General features: G+C 53.0%; 1 protein-coding gene across 4 annotated transcripts in view; it reads right to left on the reverse strand.

Annotated features, from left to right (window-relative positions):
• The window catches only part of FBXO31 (F-box protein 31), a 36336-nt gene that overhangs the window by 6602 nt on the left and 7768 nt on the right, over positions 1 to 21966 (reverse strand). For 2 of the 4 annotated variants that reach the window (XM_019978982.2, XM_070770422.1), the window contains exons 2-6: positions 19080 to 19151; positions 15809 to 15895; positions 8944 to 9020; positions 4205 to 4372; positions 3571 to 3645 (exon numbers count right to left, since the gene is read on the reverse strand). In XM_019978982.2, coding sequence (XP_019834541.2) covers positions 3571 to 3645; positions 4205 to 4372; positions 8944 to 9020; positions 15809 to 15895; positions 19080 to 19151 — 479 coding nt within the window. Of the gene's footprint in view, positions 1 to 3570; positions 3646 to 4204; positions 4373 to 4958; positions 5060 to 8943; positions 9021 to 15808; positions 15896 to 19079; positions 19152 to 21966 lie in introns of those variants that run through there. The other 2 variants (XM_019978983.2, XM_070770423.1) reach the window with 2 other exon arrangements.

The raw sequence follows: 21966 nt of genomic DNA on the forward strand, positions 1-21966 counted from the left end.
CTCAATAAGTAATAATTAACTGAATTTTTTATATACTAACAGAACAAAATTGGAAAATGAAAGTTTTAAAATCCTATTTACAACAGCCTCAAAAAACACACAGACTTAGGAATAAATACACAAAGCATGGGTGACACTTCTACTCTGAAAACCCCAAAATGCTGCTGAAAGGGGGTGAAGAGGCCCACAGGTCAGAGACACCTGTGGACCAAAAGACTCAGTATTAGGTCAGCAACTGTCTCAAATTGACCTACAGACTCAACACCAGGCCAGCCGTAATCCCATCAGATTCTCTGGAGAAACTGCTGAGCTGATTCTGAAACCCCTTTGGAATATCCAGAGCAACCTTGCAAAAGAACAAGGCTAGAGGATGCACGCTAACGTGACTGACTCACTGCAAAGCGACAGTAACCAAGATGGCGGCTGAGCGTGAGGTCAGAGCTAGGGAGAGACCTGGAGGGAGTTCGCTGGTGGCCTCGTGGTTAGGACTCTGGGTTTTCACTGCCATGGACCAGCTTCAGTCTCTGGTCAGGGAACTGAGACACTGCAAGACATGTGGTACTGCCAAAAAAAAAAAAGACAGAGAGAGCCTAGAAACACCCACGTGTGTCTCAGGAATGGACTTAAAACCACAGCATCCAAGCCACCCAACAGGGAAAAAGTCTTTCTTTTCCACAAATGGGGCACAAACCGACAACCACAGGGAACAAAGAAGCAATCCCCGCCACATACAGTAACCATTCAAGACAGGTCACAGACCGAAACGTAACGTGAAGCTACCAAACTCCTAAAAACAATCACAGAGAGAAACACACTCTCTTTGCAGTCTGGGGGTGAAACAATAACCACAAAAGAAAAAACCTCACAGGTTAGACTTCATCAAAACCAAAACCTCCCACTTACGTGGCTGAACTCATGGAGGAAAGGCCCTTAAAAAAAATCAAATAGAGAAATAACAGATGAAGATGGAGGTGAGGGAATGTAGCGAGCAAGGATTTCAGTGCTGTCACAGCACATAATCAGACTTGAGCTGAGAGCCAAGAAACTGGCTTGTGAACCGTCATAATCTTATTTCCTTCACATGAGGTCAGTCATTAGGAATACCAACCAGACCCAATTACTCAGAACAGATACGCTCACTATGAAATTATCTCATCAGATATGTATCCACAAGGAAAAACACAGGGGCAGAAAACATACCAGACAAGAAGTCCATTACAGATCCAGGGCTGGTTCACCACGGTCAACACCCCACCACCATCGCCTCGTTCTGCACAGCGGCCTAGGAGCTGGGTGCTAACACCTTCCCTGGTCCACAGAACTTTCCAGAGCCACACAGCTAGCAGGTGACAGAATTAAAGCTAATAACCCAAGGCCACATGCTCACCGGTCTCATCTCTGCCACAGCAATCAGGGCTGGCAGGAGTGCAGCAGGGCAGAGGGCCCCACGTGCCATGGTGGGCTATAAACAGGAACCAGCAAACTGACAGTGTGGAAAAACAATCTGAAGTACAATCTGGAGTACCTTCAGGCCCTGTTATACAATTCCACTTTTGCAGAGTCCAGGCAGCAGTCACAAAAATAATGCCCAGCATCTCTCTTGGGCGGCTCCAATCAGGCCTGCCTCTAAGCCATTGACCACTCAATGCTCCAAATCACCCACGACTACAGGCAATCTCAGGGCCCCATTTTATAGACAAGGGCTGAGGCTCCCGGAGGGCAGGTCACTCAAGCATGTGGTCAAAGGATGACGGGAACAGTTGAGCACAAACCCCATGTCCGACTGCAGGACAGTCACACACCTACGGTTGTTACACCAAAGCAAGATGATGGATGGAATGTTGCATAAAAACTAAAGTCTGCAGAGACATCCCTGGCCATCTGGTGGTTAAGACTCTGTGCTTCCAAAGCAAGGGGCATGGGTTCAATCCCTGGTCAGGGAACGAAGATCCTGCAATTGACACAGCACAGCCAAAAAAAAAAGCTTGTAAATAATACTAATGAGACTGGGAAATGTTTCTGGAATACCAGTTAAGCTAAAAAACAAAAAAGAAAAAAACAGAAAAACTATCTAAATTATCGACCACAGTGACACCACAAAGGCCGAGGAAAACAAGGAATGATGGAGAGTGGACTTGCGGAGGCCACCCTGGTGGGGCCGTCTCAGCACTCTTCTCCCTCTGGATTCTGAGCATTCTGCATCTGATGGTGACAGTTCAGGAAGCATCATTTTGGGAAGGCAGTGAGAAAGTATATAAGACAAAGGAAAGCAAAATAAAAGCAACTGAGTGTGTGTAACTGAGAGCGTCCAGCGCCACAGGCTTTCTGCGCGCCGCGGGTGGGACCCGCCACCCTCTCCTCCCTTTGCCATCCCTGCTCCTCCTCACAGCTCCCCCCAACCCCCGATTTCCAGAAGCCTCAGGCCGCGGGGTCTGGACAGATGGGGGTGGGTATGGTGGCTCAGCCTCGCCATCCCACCCAGGAAGAAAGCAGGCACCGTCCACAGTGGGAGTTAGACAACAGGCACACAGCTGGGGTCTGGGCGGACAAAGCTCTGCACTGCCCTTTGGGGCCCCAGAGATGAGGCTGCAGCTTCAAGAGGGACAGGTAAGGAGCAAGCACAACACCCCAGTCCCAAGAAGGCCAAGACAGTCTGGACGTGGCCTTGGAAGTGGCACAAAGCTGGTATGTAACCCAGAGCGTGGGGAGGTGGAGGTGGGGGCGGGGTGTTGGCAAGCCTCAGGATGCAGTTTATGCAGAGCGGGCTTTGGGCATTGATGAGGGCAGAGAAGGGCTGGGGTGGGGCTTCCTCCCTGAGCAGAGGGAGGGGTGAGAGCCAGCAGGAGCCAGGGGCTCAGAGCCGAGGACAGGTCTCCGCCTGGAGACAGTGATAAGCACAGTGATAAGTTTACCCTCCAGCCCTCTGAGGCCACCAGGAGTCCTCTACTCCCTTGGGAAGCACCACTGTGGTCCAGAATTTTACATGATTATCAACCATCAAAGCACAGGGTGGCTCAGGCTTTCATCTTATCTTCAGAGCCATCAGGATTCCTCTCCCCCTGGAGCCTGAAGCCACTCTCTAGGTCAGCAAGACAGCTAAGAGTGGGGATGTCTCAGCTGACAAGTGAATCCACAAAAGAACCCTATCCTCTAACTCTCTACTTGGAGGGAGAGACAAAGAGAGGTGGAGAGATGGAGCACAAGGAGCCAGCAGAGACACCCCGGGCAGCTGAGACGGGCCGAGTGACCATGGGCCAGGTGGTGAGCTCCCCACCCCAGGACTCTGGGGCGGACCCCCCAGCACCTCAGGCAGCCCAGCCTCTGGCTCTAAGGGGTTCGCCCTGATAAAGCCTCTGGTCTCCCTGCAACTCACACCTGCAATGAGACCCCGCAGCCCTCGGGCCTCTTGTCAAAGAGGCGATGGAGAAGCAGTCAGAGAACCACCTCTACTCAGCGTGTTTATCCTCAGCCCGGCACACACATCCACACTGTGAGGATGAGGCCGGGAGGTGGCCTCCCTTCGCATGTCCACCCTCACGTCACTCCCCGGGACAGCAGGGTTGGCCTCACCTCCTGCCGCCCGCCAGACATCCTGTGGTGGTCCGTCTGGTTGCACTTGGTGGAGAACTCGTCCTTCTTCACGATCTTGAGTGTTCCGTAAGACGGAGAGAGGGTCACCAGTGAGCCCCAGCGGCCCCATCAGAGCAGGGGTGCACCAGGCCCTCCCGCTCCCATGCCCCCCATCATCTGGGGGCCCCAGAGGCCGCCAGATGGCAGGCGGTCCTAGAAGGGCACTGGGGATCCCCTGAGCGCAGGTGGCATTGCTGCTCCCAGGGGGTGTCCTAGAGCCGCACTCTCCTACTGAGGCAGCGAGGATGCCCGCTCACTAACTCGCTCGCGGGTGGCTATCTGCCAGGCCCACACCCGAGAGTAAAATGTCTTATTCCAAGCAGACACCCTTCCAAAGGAGGAGAAAAGAACCTCGCCTAGAAGGACACATGGTTCTAAGTGGAGGCAGAAGCAGGGATGGCTCCAGCCAGTGAATCTCTGAAGCAGGGTAGCATCGTCAACAGCACCCAGAAGGACTGGGCCAAGCCTGAATCCCCACTCCTGCTGACCAGCCCGGGTTGGGGGCGCTGCTGGGAAGACCCTGGCAGGCAGCTGGCACTGGGCCCCAGGGAGCATCGAGGAGCCCTGGCCTCACCTGGACATGGCCGTTGTGGGGCCCTCTGTGGCCGTACATGCACTCCACCGTGGCTGACTTCCTCTCCATCAGGTGGATTCGGAACAGGGGCTTGAACCGCATGGGGTCGTCCACGTGAGGGTCGTGGGGCGGCAGGTACATCCAGCCAATGATGAACAAGCCATCCACCTGCACACAGGTCCACACGAGGGTGAGGGTGGGGGTGGGTGAGGCACAGTATCCCCACCCTAACCCCCCTTATGACTATACAGTGGAAGTGAGAAATAGATTTAAGGGACTAGATCTGATAGAGTACCTGATGAACTATGGACTGAGGTTCGTGACACTGTACAGGAGACAGGGATCAAGACCATCCCCATGGAAAAGAAATGCAAAAGAGCAAAATGGCTGTCTGGAGAGGCCTTACAAATAGCTGTGAAAAGAAGAGAAGTGAAAAGCAAAGGAGAAAAGGAGAGATATAAGCATCTGAATGCAGAGTTCCAAAGAACAGCAAGGAGAGATAAGAAAGCCTTCCTCAGCGATCAATGCAAAGAAATAGAGGAAAACAACAGAATGGGAAAGACTATAGATCTCTTCAAGAAAATTAGAGATACCAAGGGGACATTTCATGCAAAGATGGGCTCGATAAAGGACAGAAATGGTATGCACTTAATAGAAACAGAAGATGTTAAGAAGAGGTGGCAAGAATACACAGAAGAACTGTACAAAAAAAGATCTTCATGACCAAGATAATCACGATGGTATGATCACTCACCTAGAGCCAGACATCCTGGAATGTGAAGTCAAGTGGGCCTTAGAAAGCATCACTACGAACAAAGCTTGTGGAGGTGATGGAATTCCAGTTGAGTTCTTTCAAATCCTGAAAGATGATGCTGTGAAAGTGCTGCACTCAATATGCCAGCAAATTTGGAAAACTCAGCAGTGGCCACAGGACTGGAAAAGGTCAGTTTTCATTCCAATCCCAAAGAAAGGCAATGCCAAAGAATGCTCAAACTACCGCACAATTGCACTCATCTCACACGCTAGTAAAGTAATGCTCAAAATTCTCCAAGCCAGGCTTCAGCAATACGTGAACTGTGAACTTTCATATGTTCAAGCTGGTTTTAGGCAGAGGAACCAGAGATCAAATTGCCAACATCCGCTGGATCATCGAAAAAGCAAGAGAGTTCTATAAAAACATCTATTTCTGCTTTGTTGACTATGCCAAAGCCTTTGACTGTGTGGATCACAAGAAACTGTGGAAAATTCTGAAAGAGATGGGAATACCAGACCACCTGACCTGCCTCTTGAAACCTATATGTAGGTCAGGAAGCAAAAGTTAGAACTGGACATGGAACAACAGACTGGTTTCAAATAGGAAAAGGAGTATATCAAGGCTGTATACTGTCACCCTGCTTATTTAACTTATATGCAGAGTACATCATGAGAAACACTGGGCTAGAAGAAGCACAAGCGGGAATCAAGATTGCCAGGAGAAATATCAATAACCTCAGATAGGCAGATGACACCACCCTTATGGCAGAAAGTGAAGAGGAACTCAAAAGACTCTTGATGAAAGTGAAAGAGGAGAGTGAAAAAGTTGGCTTAAAGCTCAACATTCAGAAAACTAAGATCATGGCATCTGGTCCCATCACTTCACGGGAAACAGATGGGGAAACAGTGGAAACCGTGTCAGACTTTATTTTTGGGGGCTCCAAAATCACTGCAGATGGTGACTGCAGCCATGAAATTAAAAGACGCTTACTCCTTGGAAGAAAAGCTATGACCAACCTAGATAGCATATTGAAAACCAGAGACATTACTTTGCCAACAAAGGTCCATCTAGTCAAGGCTATGGTTTTTCCAGTGGTCATGTATGCATGTGAGGTTGGACTGTGAAGAAAGCTGAGTGCCAAAGAATTGATGCTTTTGAACTGTGGTGTTGGAGAAGACTCTTGAGAGTCCCTTGGACTGCAAGGAGATCCAACCAGTCCATTCTGAAGGAGATCAGCCCTGGGTGTTCTTTGGAAGGAATGATGCTAAAGCTGAAACTCCAGTACTTTGGCCACCTCATGCGAAGAGTTGACTCATTGGAAAAGACTCTGATGCTGGGAGGGATTGGGGGCAGGAGGAGAAGGGGACGACAGAGGATGAGATGGCTGGATGGCATCACCCACTCGATGGACGTGAGTTTGAGTGAACTCCGGGAGATGGTGATGGATAGGGAGGCCTGGAGTGCTGTGATTCATGGGGTCGCAAAGAGTCGGACACGACTGAGACTGAACTGAAACCCCCCCAACAGTGAGGACCAGCCACATCCACATCCCAGTCCTGTGGGGATCCAGAGTGGCAGGATGAGCATGGTCTCTCCAGCCATTAATTAACTATTAATTAAATAACTAATTTAAGTAGTTTATCCAACATGAAACGTGGTAGCTATAGCTGGTAACACTGTTACATCATTGAAATATGCTGAGAAACAGAAATCACAGTTCTCCCCACCCCTCGCAAAGGGATCAAACTGTGAGGTGATGGGTACCTTGACTAACTAGAAGGGGGACTCCTTCCACGATGTTACTTGTGCCTCAAATTGCCACAAGGTACACTTTACAGACCTCACAGTTTTGGTAACTATACTAAACCAAGCTGAAAAAATTAGCTAATTTTTCAATAGAAAATACAGCGGTGAGACCTGGATCCAAGCAAGCCAGTGAGAGAGCGCGTCCAGCTCTGAAGTGGGCACAGGGGGTGGGGCAAGGGAAGAAGCCCAAAGACACAGGAAAGAAGCAGGAGTGATTCAGAGAGCGACCCCCAACAGGGCAGCCGACCCGAGAAGGAACGGGCGCTGCTCTTGCCAGGGGAGACTCGGGAGCCAAGACCAACGCGCGGCAGGAGGGCCTGGCTTAGATCCTGAGGCGGATGAGCCAGCAGCTGAGGGTGGTTCTGAGATGGACGGGGAGCCCCGAGTGTGGACAGGGCCTTAGGGGACCCGGAGACCAGTGCTGCTATGGTGAGCTGTGGTCAGAACCTCAAGTGTGTGGGTGCTGGAGTTAAGAGACCCACGCTGAAGCACAAACACGGACTGTCAGGAGCCTGGGGTTTGCATTAAAATACTGAAAAGAAAAGGCAAAGATGCTGTGAATTTGGCACCAGGCAGCTGCCAGGAGGCGGGCATCTGGGCGTCACCCTGCCGCCCTGTGTGTGTTTAGAGTGCCACACGATAAACGTGGTGACGGGGATAAAGGAGGGGACAGTCCCCGGGCACCACACTCAGCAAGCGTACGTTCTCGTGGAGGGCGGGGGCATCTCTGCCGCCCACATGGTGGCCCCCCAGCCAGTCCTGCCTCCCCGGGGGGGTTGAGTCCCCAGCTTCTGGTTCCAGCGACAGAGAAGGACGGAACTCAATCACTAATCGTCTGAGAGGAGGGCTAGTTGGTGGTGCTCTGTCAGGGGCCCCACTTTCCCCTAATTATCCCCTGCTTTCAGAAGCCCTTTAAAAAAAAAACCCCACACAACTCTATTACTCACTGCCAGTAAGAAAAACAGTGACCCCCTCCCGCACTGAAACTAAGGAGAGAATAAGCCCACGCTGGGAGCTGTCTGGCTTATCCCCGAGAGAACATTCTAACAGCAAGGCTTCCCTGGCGGTATTAATATTAAACAAATGTGAAGTGAGTTTCTCAACAGATGTTTCCACTACATTATAAGGAATATGAAGCAATATTTATCCCTAACCAAACCCCACCTGGTGAGCAAAACCCAGTCACCAGAGTCACCTGGCGGTCCACGAGAACCTGGCTTCTGGGACCCTGACAGCCGCAGCAAGGCAGACCTGCCAGCCGTGACCCAGCTGCAGCCAGAGCCCTGGACTCGGGCTTCTGGCCCGCCGCGTGTATGTGCAGCAAGAGGGAAGCAGAGGCGGACCGCAGGCTGCCGGAAGGAGCCCTGGCTTGGTTTTCCCCGCACTGCGGGCAACAGTGACACAACGGCCGGGGCCCGCCTGGAGCTCGGCGAGCACAAGGCCCCGCCCGGCTTCTGTCCTGGAGGCTGTAGCCGTGTCAGCAAGAACACCAGCAAGGGCCGTGTCCTCCTCGATGCCGACTCCACTTAACGCCAAGGAAAGTCAGGTCTGAAGTTTTTCAAACGGACCCAAAAATTGATCAGCTAGTTTTTTATATAAGATAGGCAAGTCATCAGGAAGCATATACAGATTAAAACCAAAAGACTTCTCTCCTGGCTACCACCAAGGAGCTTATATCAAACAGCCGCTCCTGCTGGGACCAGCCATAAAGGCTGAAAAAGGGAAGTTAAAATGCTGCTTGAGGAGGCAGAGGGCAGGCTTGCAGAGGAGGGACAGGTGCCTGCCACGACCCCACGCACGTGCCACACATACCCTGGAGCAGAGCCAGCATGGGCCTTCCATCCAGAGCCAGCCTCTGAGGGCCCCACACTGCCTCCTGTCCTTTCAGACCCTGATGTAGGGCAAAGGGCCTGTGCACGACCCAAGACGGGAGTGTCCGGTGCCTGTGACCATCAATGGCCCTTGGTGTCCAAGAGGCAGGGACCAGGTAAAGCATTCTGCATCACAAAGTCCCCGGATGTGGCGGGGGCCAAGAACTACTTAGAACGAATCTTTGCTCATTTAGAAAATAACGCCTGGCCTGTTGAGTCTTTGCGACTATCTGTCAGGCGGGAACCGCTCAGGCAGGTGAACAAAGTCCCTTGCACAAGAATCCAGGCCCGAGGCTCTTCAGACTTACCACCACGTTCAGCAGTCCTCCGTACGGCCCAATATCCGGCTGCCACAAGCCCAGGATGTGTCTGTATCGGTGAAGCACTACAGGGAGAGAGAGGACAGGGCTTCGCTGTAGAGTCAGCCGGCCACCATGCAGAGTCAGTAATTGGAGGGAAGGGCATTGGCGGGGGGTGAGGCTTGTGAAGAGGTCACTCATGGAGGCTCACAAGAGAGCCGTGCAAACAAATGGGGCTTCAAGTAAAACTTACAAGTTCCTAAATCATTCTAAGAGTAAAAATGTCTTTAGAAAGCATGATAACGGGGTCATTTTGAAACCCAGCCTCTGCGTATCAGCTCCAGTGATGAGGAACTGCTGCCTCAAAAGACATGCAGTGGGGCACCCTGGTGAGGTGATGAGCCTCCCGTCGGTCTCCACGATGGAGTAAGCATGGGACTCTTTACCAGGGCGGAGTCCAAAATGTCATGGGGCTGTAGAGTAAGATTTAAATTAGGTCATCCTTCTTTAAAAACAAAACACATTCCCGCCTTATTTCAAAAGCAATGCATGTATATTTACTGGAGGCAACGAGAGAAAAGGGCACTTGAGGCCAACCTGAGATCCCACTGCATGGCCATGGCCAGTGCAGCAGGTGTCCTGGGAAAAGTCCTTCACTTCCACTTCCTTTGCACGGGTATTTGTGGAGTGAATAGTGAAAAGTGAAAAAGTGAAAAGAGGAACAAACTGCACAAAGAAGTGAACCAGCTCATGCAGGGCCCTGCCTGCCAGCTGCAGGGTCTGGGGTCTCACCACAGCCAGTGTGGTGCTAGAATTCATCTGTCAATTGGATTTGCCCATGGGGGCCAGGGGTGGGCAGACATTCTTGGTCAAACATTATTCTGGTGTGTGTGTGTTCCTAGACGAGGGTGACATTTCAATCTGCCATCTGACAGAGAAAGCAGATTGCCCTCCCTCGTGTGGTGGGCCATGTCCAATCAGTTGAAGGACTGAGCAGAAGAAGGCTGGTGCTCCCATGAGTATGAAGGAGCTCCTCCTACCTGGCTGAATGCTGGGAGATCAGTCTTTTCTAACTTCAAACTCTAATCATGGGCTCTTCCTGAAGTGGACAAAAAGGCTAACCCTCCCACAAACAAGGGAGTTTTCTCTTGGCTGACTATGTTGAGCTGGGACAACGGTCTTTTCCAGACTTCGGATTTGAACTGAAACATGGGATCTTCCTGGGTCTGGAGCCTGCCAGACTTCGAACTGGAACTACACAATTGGCTCCTCTGGGTCTCCAGGCTGCTGACTGGAGATCCTGGGACTGGTCAGGGTCTCCATAGCTGTGCAACCCAACTTCTTATACTGCTCTCTTTCTATATGAAGGAACTGGTTCTGTGTCTAAAAACCTTGGCTAACACCCAGTGGGAGCCATGGATGGTCTCCAAGTGCAGGAGCTGCATCATCACAACTTCAGGGAGGAAGGCCAGGCAGCTGGGTCCAAAGGGACCTGAGCCCAGACAGCAGCTCTGCGGCCACCACTTGGTCTGGGGTACAGGGAAGGGAAAGCGGGTCTAGCACCATCCCGAGCCCACAGGGCATGCAGAAGACTGGTGGGAATGTTCCACCAGCCTCCCTAAGGTCGCACCCTCAGAACATGCGTCTTCTGAGTCAGCTTACAAGACATATGTTAAAGTCAGTGGTTGTCTCATGGCCGTGCCCTGATAGGTTTTGCGTGTGTTAAACAAGCAATAATAAGCGGGGTCAGAGTCACAAGCAAATACTAAGCTCCAGATGGTGCAGCACACACGCACGTGTTTAGGGGTAAAACAAACTAATGTCTGCCACTTACCTAGAAACACAGCACATTATACGATGGATGCATGGACAGGTGTGTGGGGGTGAAGTGGGGCAGAGAGCTATGGAGTCGGGTAAGTGGGTGCTCACTGCACAATTCTCTCTACTTTTCTGTTATGTTTTTAAAATGTTGCCATGTAACTGTGGAGAAAAAATCAAATGGGCCCATACAGCATGGCCTTCTCTTGTCTCCAGTCTCCCATCTTTCCAAGATCAATCAATCTGATCCCAAAGCCCCTGGAAACTCTGTCCAAAGAATCTGCCACCAACCTGGCAATTTCCAAAGGGGAGTTCCTTCTTCTGCTTTAAAAGCAGCATCTCTCTGAAAAAAAGAGTCCAGCCTCCTGTGCGTGCTGAGAGCAGCAGCTGCCTCTGGATTGCAAGCTCCACGCAGGTGAGCACACACAGGTATGCCCGTGGCTCCTGGCCCACCCAGCCTGGGCCCCCAGGACAGTTGGAGGGAAAGTCAGAGACCACCAGCGTCAGGTGGGCTGGGAGCATGCTGGCCCAGAGGCACTCGATTCCCTAAGATAACACGATGCCTGTGCTTTACAACATATTCTTAAGAAAGTCTCAGGGTTAGTCCAGGAGAAGCGACCTGACAAGCCCCAGCGGCCCTCGGACTGAAGCGTCCACTTGAGTCACACAAAACATCAGGGTGAGGACGGGGAGGGCAGCCCCATGTGCACGGTGGCCGCCTGTGCCCAGGCCTGTTGGGAGGCCAGCTCTAAGGCACCACGGCCACAGGACGCAACAAGCACAGACAAGCTCAAGCACCTGCCCTCCTCTGACCTGCGCCGCACCCTGCCTCAGGCAGAGGAGGGGCCCCCGGGTTTAGGACAGAGTCCCCAGCACCTCCTGGCCCAGGCGCTCAACACACCCCAGGGCTCCCCTCCTGGAGGAGGATCCCCAGCTCAACAAGCCCTCCTTCCTCCATCTCCAAACATGCATTGACCACTCAAGTCAGGAGAGTAAAGTGGGATTCAGTCCCACTTACTGAATGGGGCTGGAGAAGAAAATGGCAACCCACTCCAGTATTCTTGCCTGGAGACCTCCATGGACAGGGGAACCTGGCGAGCTACAGTCCATGGGGTCCAAGAGTCGGACATGACTGAGTGCCTGACACACACACACTGAACGGGGCACACCTGACACCGGCCCACGTGCACACAGCGGGCTTGGGACCTGAGGCAGCCAGTGGACGGGGTCAGACCCTTCAGGGGCTGTCCCACCAGAAGCAGGCGTGCTCAAAGCGCCCAAGTCCCAGGAATCCGGGGAAGCCGGGCGTTCCAGTTCACAGGCGAAGCAACCAGAAACCAGAGAACCACACTAACTCAGTGAGAACAGTGAAAATGCTCCTGCTCTCAGCCCCATGAAGCAGGACTTGGGCCTTCCAGAAGGAGCACCAGCTCAGAGACCCTGCCGACCACTGATCCCCAAGGTCAGCGTGGTTGTGTTCAGAAAACCAGCCCAGGCTCTCAGGTCACCCCACCACCAGCACCAAAACAGGAACAATGGTCCAAGATGACTAAGGAAGCTCTCAGCCCAGGAGCTAACAGAAAAACACTCTGTCCTAGTCAGGGCCAGCCGATTCTCATCTGCCAACGGGAAGGGCCACTTAACAAGCCGAGTGGGAAACTCCAACACACTTGACAACACCCAGCCTAACAGACCCAACTCTCCTCGGCATGAGCTGAGACTGAGCAGTCTCTTCCCTGCTGTCCTGCCAGCAGCTGCCACAGCCCACCACACTCGGGGCAGCCGGCCCGCCACCCACAAGGCCGTAACATCATTTCTGAATCACTACATCTGTCGTGCAGAACTGAGGTTTCAGGCCCAAAGGAAAACCCTATATGCAACTGACAGTATCTCCTGCCACCCACTAGAAACTTTAGGTAGCTGGAATAAAATCAGAGGAGAAAACACTTCCAAACTCACTCTGTGAGGCCAGCATGACCCTGATACTAAAACCAGACAAGAACACCACGAGAAAAAAAAATTAAAGGCCAATATTCCTGCTGAACACAGATGCAAATATCCTCAACAAAGCGTCAGCAAACCAAAAAGGACCGCACACCACGATGAAGGGGATTTTATCCAGGGAGGCAAGGATGACACAAAACCCACAGATCAATCAATGCGACACACCACATTCACAAAATGAAGGCTAACAACCACGGGAGCCTCTCCACACACGCAGAAAAGGTCTTTGACAAAATGCAACATCCGTTTATGATAAAAGGATATGGAGAGAGCGTACCTCAACACAACAGAGGCCACGTGTGACAAACCCACAGCCAGCAGCACATCAAACATGAACAGAAAAAAGCTTTTGAAAAACAAGGATCCCCACTCTCCCCATTGTCATTCAGTGTAGGATTGGAAGTCCAAGCCAGAGCAATCGGGCAAGAAAAAGAAATAGAAGGTGTTCACGCTGAAAAGGAAGAAATAAAACTGCCACCATTTTGCAGATGACATGTTACCGTATCCTAAAGACACCACCAAAAACTCAGACTGAATAAATGAATTACATAATGCGGCAGGATACAAAATCGATATACGGAACAAAGTCAGGAGAAACATCCCACAGACACATGCTCTCCTCTCTCAGACACACACCCCACTGGTGCCCACAGGCCTTTCCAGGAGGGCCCTTCTGCTTTATCCTTACCCATGGTCTCCTGCCTTTCTCCGTAGCCATCCTGTAATGCGTTCTCTGCTCCGCTTGGCAGACTGGGCTTTGGAGAGGACTTCCCCTCCAAGGACTCCACCCTGTGCCATCTATACCTGAGGATTAAAAATGGCCTGGCCATCTCCTCACCCATGGGGGTGATGTTCCACTAAACACCTCACATCTACTCGAGCAACCTGGAGCACTGCCAGAATGCTGGGTCTGAGCCTCAAAGCCCAGAGCCCTAAGGTACACGAGGTTATTTTTAAGTTCAAAGTGCACCATCGATTCACACACACAGACATGTGCTAGATTCATCATAAAGGCAACACACACAGCCCCGGTACAATCCCAACATCCTACAGACACGGATTGTCAAGACTGTCAGTTAGCTACACACACACACCACCCCTAGGAGCAGCGGATCTGGGCCACAAGGCTTCAGAGAGACTGTATCTCTCAGGTCCAAGGGAATGAGGCCCAGAAGACTTCAGGGGACCTGGGGACCTGAGGTCCCATGGCTCCAGACAGAGCACAAGTGGACAAGGAAGAGCCCAGAGCCTCGCTCCTCACAAGCCAGTCATCACAGCAGACGTCTCTGGAGCTCGGGAGAGCATCAGAGCACGAATACCAAGAAGCCCTCAGTTGGGACACCTTAGGACACTGGAACCTGGAACAACAACCTGGGCATACAGAAGCTCAAGCTCAGTTGAAATTGATTTTTCTTTTTTTCACGCATGCTAATTCTTCCCTGATATTCTTGTAGACCATCTAAAATAACAGACCAGTTCTCAGAGAAAGGCAACCAAGGCTGACAACTGGTTATTGTCACTGTGTTCTAGATCGTCCAGGTGTCCCGCTGTGCTTTTATAACTACACTCACAGCTCGAGGCGCCAGCAATCCCCCACTAAAGCAGGTCCTCAAGGCAGCGTCAGCTACAAGCAATGGGGACAGCACGCATGCGGCTCTGGTCCACATCAGTTCGAGATGCGGTCTCCCAGAAGCGTGGTCAACCATCGGGACTCAGGACTCATCCTCATCACTGCAGGAAGCTTCTCTCCACCCTCTGGGCACAGAGAAGGACACCTCTCAAAACAACCTGAGGCACTTCCTGGTCCCGGTCACCCCCAGAGGCGTGTTGGAATTCCACATCAGCCTGACGGTGTAAGTCCTGGAAGAAGCCTGTGACAGCCCTGTGACATGATAACCTCTAAGCTGCTGGTCTGTTTGTGCCTAAAAGCCCACGACACCTGGTTCCCCTCAGCACAGCCAGTGCCATCGATCCGCTGTTCTCATTGATACCCGAAATGTCACCATCTGTCCCATGGGGCTGGAGATGGCGCCTGGCTCACTGACTGCTGGGCATGGGGGGGGATAGCACAGCCCAGGACAGAGTGTTCCAGAGAGCCCACTCCCAAGAGGGCCAGAAAAGGAACAGGACTCACATCTTCAGCCAGCCAGCCCAGCCCGGGTGTGTGGTGACTGCTCCCACACCAGTCCCCTGGGCCTGGGTGACACACGAGGTGGCTTTATAAGTGCACAATGCCCAGAAAGTGCCCCAGAGCACACTGCCCACACCCAGGCAGCCCTGCCCAGACTTCGGGATGACCCCTGAGTAAAACAGGACTGCCCAGCACACGGCAGCTACATGGAGTCTGGTGGGGGTTAGGAAAAATTCCACCAATGACTCTGTTCTCTCTGTTCTAAGCAGATTTTGTTGGAAACTATGCTCTTCTAAGACTCAGAAGCGGGTCTGCTCAATGCAGACGATGCTGGCCCCTGGACACCCAAAGGGGTGGGGAAAAGAGCAGGAGAGGGCTGCCTGTGCTTCTCGAAAACGTGAAAACAGCTTCCAGTGCATCCTGGCTCAACCCAATACAAAGAGAGACAGCATTCGTCCCCTGTGGAACACGGCCTAGGAAAATGTCTAGAGCTCAAGTGATGCCCATCAAAGGAGGAAACACCCACTGTTTCTACGTACTTTTGTTGTGTGTGTAAACTTTTTACATTGACGTCTACTGTTAACACATGATGACTACAAAGCCTAGATGTGAACACTCACATTTCATCTCAGAAGAGGTAGGTTTTAAGGCTCCTATGTCTCAAGAAGCGATAAATGTTAAAATGCACAGCAACACATGCTCGTGCTTGCTACAACCCCAAACCCAAAGCGGCTGCAGAAACCCTGCCCATTTGTATAACTGCCCCGGGGCCACCACTCAGGAGGTGAAAACCAGCAAAAGCCAAGGAGGTCAGCCCGCTGCTGGGACCAGAGCCTGGGTGACAGGCCCTGCCGGCAGCATCTCGGCGGTGCTCGCCACAGAAGCGGAAGCCAGGGTGGGGTTGAGGGTGGGGGTACGTACGGCAGGTGTACACATCTCTGTACGTCATGTGCTCGTAATCGGGCAGAATTCTCATGAAACGTCCCGACTTCACGCGTGGGTTTATACCTGAACAGACACAGCAGGCAAGGGACTGAGGGGGCTTCCGCCTTCTCGACAGGACTTGCCACTTGCTCACCCACGTCACACGCTTCCCTTACATCCTTGACCCCTGGAACCTGCAGGGGCACTCGCCATGGTGGCAGGCCCGGCCAGAAGGAATTGTGGTGACAGGCGTTGCTGCCAGTCAGCAATCCATGCTGGGAACTCCCCACGGCAGGCCCACTCGGGACTCCCCCAACCCCAGGCTCTCTCTCCATCACCCACCATGATCCCCAGGCTTGCTGAGCAGGGAAGGCAGAGGTCACGCTCACAGATATTGGGGTGACCGTGTAGGGAGCCCTGTACCCCAGCTAGGATCCCCGGCTTGCCCGGTGCATACCTGGCATGTCCTTCACCTGTTGCATTTGACAGTGCTGTTTGTGCTGAAGGACAATACTTGCCAGCCCCAGAACTCAGTCAGACCCCTTGCTCCTGAATCAAGGTAGCTGGGTCCACTATCTAAGGAGGAGAGGGGTGACTTTCTTTCACCACCTCTTCCGGAAGCTAAGGACGAGGCCCTCAGAGCAAACTCAGAGAAACACGGTTCCGGGGATGTGAGGATAGAAGCTGAAGCTCACGCTGGCCAAGGCAGATCAGACACTCTGGGATACCGGTTAACAGACTGCGAATCATCCTCTGCACTCGGCTACCACTTTCAAGGGGTTGAGAGCCAGCAGTTATGACCTCTCCAGATGTCCTGCTTTGCCTGTGACCTCACCATGGCCCTGTCCCCTCTTGCTGGACTGCCCCTCTCTACTGCTCACCTGCCCACTCACTGTGCCCAGACATCTCCTCCACAGGACAGCTGCCCCCAGCCCCTTTGCCCACAGCTGAGATGAGCTCTGTGGGGGCCTTAATTTCTCACGCATGCTCTCCCCCAGGCACTTCAGCCCCACCACCAGGCAGGTATAAGCCTCCCTCCAGGACTATTTCAGGACTTACAGCTCTTACAGGGAACTCAAGTCACTTTCACATGATATCATCAAATGGCCTAACAAACTCAAGCGGCCCGATGATAAGAACTTGTCGTATCAGACCCTCAAGGAAACAGCTGACCATTCCCCAAAGCCAGGAAGCCTCTCGTTTCTGTGCTGACAAAGGCTACTGTGGCCAGTGTGGTTCAGACAGATACTGATGCCCACAGCGAGGGTGGCCTCCTGAACTCCCCGGACTTAAGACTCCAACTCTGGGGGAGCAACGCTGGAGCCGAGGGTGGAGTGGGGCCCTGGGGACACCCCCAGGACAGAGGGCAGGAGGAGAGGGTACACAACCAGCTCTCCACCCCTGGAACTCTGGGCTTTGCAGGATTCAAAGGAGCATTGTTCTCGCCCCTGAGACCAGAGGACCAGAAGGAACTACACTTTCCCAGGAGTGACCACTAGGGCCCCCAGATCCACTTCCCCTGGAGACACGTCTTCTTGGGGAGTGGGACATGGAGCAGAGGTCAGAGAAAACCAAAGTGCGAACGTGGACAGGGAAGGTGGAGCGGGAAAGCCTGTGCAGACCAGCACTGGGTCCAGGACCCAGGACAGGGACAGGGTGCAGGCAGGGGTGGGGACCAGGACCAAGGACAGGGCCAGGGTGCAGGGAGGGGTGGGGACCGGGACCAGGACCAAGGACAGTGGTGGGGTGGGGGAGGGGAGGACCAGGACCAAGGACAGGTACATGGTGCAGGAAGCGGTGGGGACCAGGACCAAGCACAGGGAGAGGGTGCAGGGAGGGGTGGGGACCAGGCCCAAGGACAGGGGTGGGGGGAAGGTGGAAGTCCAGGCCCAAGGACAGGTCCGGGTGGGGGTAGGGCAGGGATGGTGGCTATGGTGGGCAAGGATGCAGCCCAGGCCCCTGGCAAGTGAGGAACTGTGGTAATGGGAGGTAGAAGTAGGGCCAGGACACGTAGGGCTCTGGTGGGAGTGGGGGCGGTGGGTAGCGGGGACGTGGCCACCTTGAAGGTACAGTCAAGCACCAACACCAAGAACTGCCCATGTCCAGGTGGCTGGGCTCCTCAGAGGAAGATCCACGGAAACCCAGAGACTGACAGGAGATTTCCCAACTTGTGAGCAAACTAACCCAGGAACACCTGCCCAATCTAACACCCCCCAAGTGGCCACGGGATCGAGATGGAGAGAAGTCTGAGGGGATGAGGAAGTCAGCCTGGATTCAGGGGCCAACTGTGGCCCACGGCCTGCCTCCCCACTCTCTGCTTGTGCAGGGGGTGTGGGCCACGTGAGGAGGGGCTGGCCCACCGGGAAGCCCCCCATTCTGAATCACAGGTGTTCCCACAGAGGACCCCAGCCCTGGCTTCCTAGGAAGCTGCTCAGGGAGAAGCACCATCTGGTCTGAGTGTTCTGCAGAACTGGTACAAAGTGCAAAAGAAGGTGAAACCCAAAATCTACCAAGATGCTTTTAAGATGAACAATTAACGTCCTTTCCAGAGAATTCAGCAGGTCTCCCTTAGGCCAAAGGTCTTTCTTACACCGTCTTTTACAACCCAGCCCCGAGGGTTAACAGCGCACCACACCCCAGCCCAGGTGGGGAGAGGCAGGATGCCCCCTGCGGGACCCTGGGTGGCATCAGTGCCAACAGCCTCACACCTGAGGGAGGGCCAGAGGAGAGATGCTTGGGGCAGGGGCTCTGGGCATCAGGGAGCATTGCTGGCAACTCTGGAAGGCAAAGGGGTGGGGACAAGAAATGGGGGGAGGGGCAGGGACTGGAGGCTCACCACTGCTGCAGGAAGCGAGCCCAGGAAGGGCAGGGCTCGGGGAGGAGGAGGGGCCCGGCTACTGTCACACATCACGGTCACCCCTGCTGCCACATCCCCAGCCAGGCTGCAGGCCAGGACCCAGACAGGGGCGCCTCTGAGCCCCCGGAGCTGTTTTCAGGGCAGCCACGTCTCCCAGATAAACGACACCTGATGCACTTGTGCTGCAAAGTCAGAGTCATGCTTTGGCCAGAAATGGGGAGAAGAGAGCCCCCTGCCTGCTCAGTGCCGTCACGCCTGTGCTGGCTCCACGGCGTCACCTCTGACTTTAAGGGGGCATCTGAGAACTGGCCCGTGGGCTGAGGGCCGTGGACTTTTACTTTACGTGGTTGCTGCTCAGTGAGGGTCCGCCTCTGGAACCAGTCAGCGGAAGATGACAACAGAGTAACTTACGCTTGGCATAGACATCTCGACAAGACACGCCCGTGATCTCCAGCTTCCGCAAGTTTTCACAAACGCCGTACTCTGTAACAAGAAACGTTTGCTGGGAATTACAGTCAAGAAATCAGAAAGCAGCAGCAATAGAAAGACTAGGGGAGGGGCTGGGGTGGGCATGCCTCAGCCTTGGCCGTGTGCTCTGAGCCTGACCCTTCTCCCACTGCGGAGGTTTTACTCAGTCAACACCTCACTCAGTTTTACTCAGTCAACACCTCACTCACCAGTGAAGCCACTGTTCTATTTTTAGATGACACCACTCTGAATGAAACAGCAATCTGCATTGTCTATTCTGATAAGCTCTGGAAACCTAATCGCTCAAACCCACAACCAGACAACCAGCTCATGAACACAGTGAATGCTGTGCGTTCCCATGGAAATAAGACCATCACTGGTATCAGGGTTCCACAAAGGCCCCAGACCCCGGTGCGGCTACTGACTCTGAAGTGAAGACACAGCTGGGGCTGCGCAGGGTAGCCTTGAAGCAAAACCCTATACCACCTCCACGACAGCGCTCTGCCCCACCTCAGGCAGGGGCCCCAGGCTCAGAGAGGCTGGTGACTCAGCATTCCTTGCAGAAGGCCAGCAAAGGGCTGTCCACCTCGTCACACCATGGCCGTTCCCCCTGCCAAGGCCTGGTCTTTCCAGTGGAACGCCTGACGTCAACCCAATGCTTCTGTGGCTGCGAGGACTGTGACAGTGTCCAAGCCAAGCTCAAGATGCAGACAGTGAAGCAACCGCTTGGGGCAAGGCGGTCACCACCTGGCAACCTCCCTGAGACCAGGCCTGTCTCCCTGCCTCCCCTGCTGACGAACAGCCCATGGCCTGCCTCGTGATCACACAAAAGCACACATGCTACCCTCCTGCCAAGAAGAATGTGGACTCCACTCCGGAGAGTCATGCAAGTCGCAAGAACTTGAAAGGAACTCGATAGTGAAACATGCTGTGTGTGACCTGGGGCAGGGGTGACACCTGCATGTCACATGAGCCACCAGCAACCAAGAGGCCCCAAACCCTCTCAGACCACGTGGGGGACCAGCTGGAAGGGCCACTTCCACCCTGGCTGGCGGTCGAGCTGGAGTGGGTCTGCCCACACTCTTGAGAAGAGCTCGGCCCCACACCAGATGGCCTTCATGAGCTCCCACCACGGTCAGGCGGCCGCTTGACCACCACGGGGCTGTCACCACCTTGGGTGATCCCCATAAACAGTGTCCTTCCCTTGCACCAATGACGGTGTACTCAAAAACTGTCACCACACAAGACCTGCTGTGTGGTTCTGAAAGGACAGCTCCTCCCCCTCGGTTCCAGCAGCAACTAGGGCACATGGTCAACAAGACCTGCCTCTTACTGCCTCGCAGACACGATGGACATGATGGTTTGGGAGCCCACTAGGGGGCAGGGGGTGGGAGCCTTCTCCTCCAAACTGTGCACTTTTTTTTTTAATTTATTCTCTCATTTATTCTTCTAATTTATTTTTTTATTGAAGGATAACTGCTTTACAGAATTTTGTTGTTTTCTGTCAAACCCCAACCTGAATCAGTCATAGGTATACATATACCCTCTCCCTTTTGAACTTCCCTCCCATCTCCCTCCCAATCTCACTCCTCTAGGTTGATACAGAGCCCCTGTTTGAGTTTCTTAGCCATACGGCAAATTCCCGCTGCACTTATATGATACACACGGACACTGCTGGTCAGGTTCAGGGCACAGACCAGAGATGCACCCACATGTGCTCTGGAAGCCTGTATCTCGCAGAGGCATCGGTGCCACCCCACATGCACCTCCCGGGGCCGAGTCGCTGAAGGCGGGCAACCTGATCTGTGGTTTTCCTGTCTGAGTCCAGCAATCGTCCAACCTGAGACAAACAACACACTGCCTCCCAGCGACGGCTCGAACTTTGGATGACTGAAACACGGTGAATCTCTCTGCACAACGCGTCGAGAAAAGGCCCTGTTAATATCACCCAGGAGATGAACCTGCATGAGCAGACAAACCAACCACAGAAAAGGCCACCGACAATCGGAAGGAAAGCAAAGGTATGACACAGTGCTAATAAATATGGCAACGCTCAGTGGGTTTTCCTCAACGTTCCCCAAAGATAATACATTCACCAAAGCAGAACAATGTCATTCTGACCCAAATGTTCCTGCAAGAAATGTTCGGTATTTTCCACGTGATGGGAAAGGCTGTTTTTTTTTAAAGTTGTGGCTAGGAACGATTCCACCTCCTCTGACTGTTCTATAAACCTTTCCATAAGTCACTGGGGAAATGCCATAAAGTAGCAGTAAGGCCAGTGAACCTACACCATCACCGAGCCTCCCTCCCAGAAAAACTCATCCTCCTGCCCAAGATGGTTACAGTTAGCACACCAAACCATGCTGCCCACAGCTGCTTTCTAATTGCCAGCAATTCAAAAAGTTTCCTTGCTAAACTAGTACATCAGGCAGCTTGTGAAAGTCTTTTTTGAAAGTGTCTACTCTAAAACCAGCAACACAGTCTAAAAAAAAAAATAGTTTGGGAAGGGGGAGAAAAATGGCTGGCTAAGCTAGACTTGAGGAAATTTAAATTAAACATAGAATCCAGCTATTACCCTATTTCTAGTACATTCTCAAAAGAGATGAAAGTAGACTCAGAGATGTGTGTTCACCTTTGCTTACAGCAGCATGGTTCACAATAACCAAGAAGTGGGGGCAACCCCAGTGTCCATTGACAGATGACGGATAAGTAAAACAGGTCCATCCTCACAGTGGGATATTACTCAGCCTTAAAAAGGAAGAGAGGCAGACACCTGACACAGCCTGGCTGAACCTTAAGGACGCTGTGCTGAGTGAGATGAGCCCATCGC

The sequence above is a fragment of the Bos indicus genome, chromosome 18 (assembly GCF_029378745.1).
Source record: "Bos indicus isolate NIAB-ARS_2022 breed Sahiwal x Tharparkar chromosome 18, NIAB-ARS_B.indTharparkar_mat_pri_1.0, whole genome shotgun sequence".
Taxonomy (NCBI): domain Eukaryota; kingdom Metazoa; phylum Chordata; class Mammalia; order Artiodactyla; family Bovidae; genus Bos; species Bos indicus.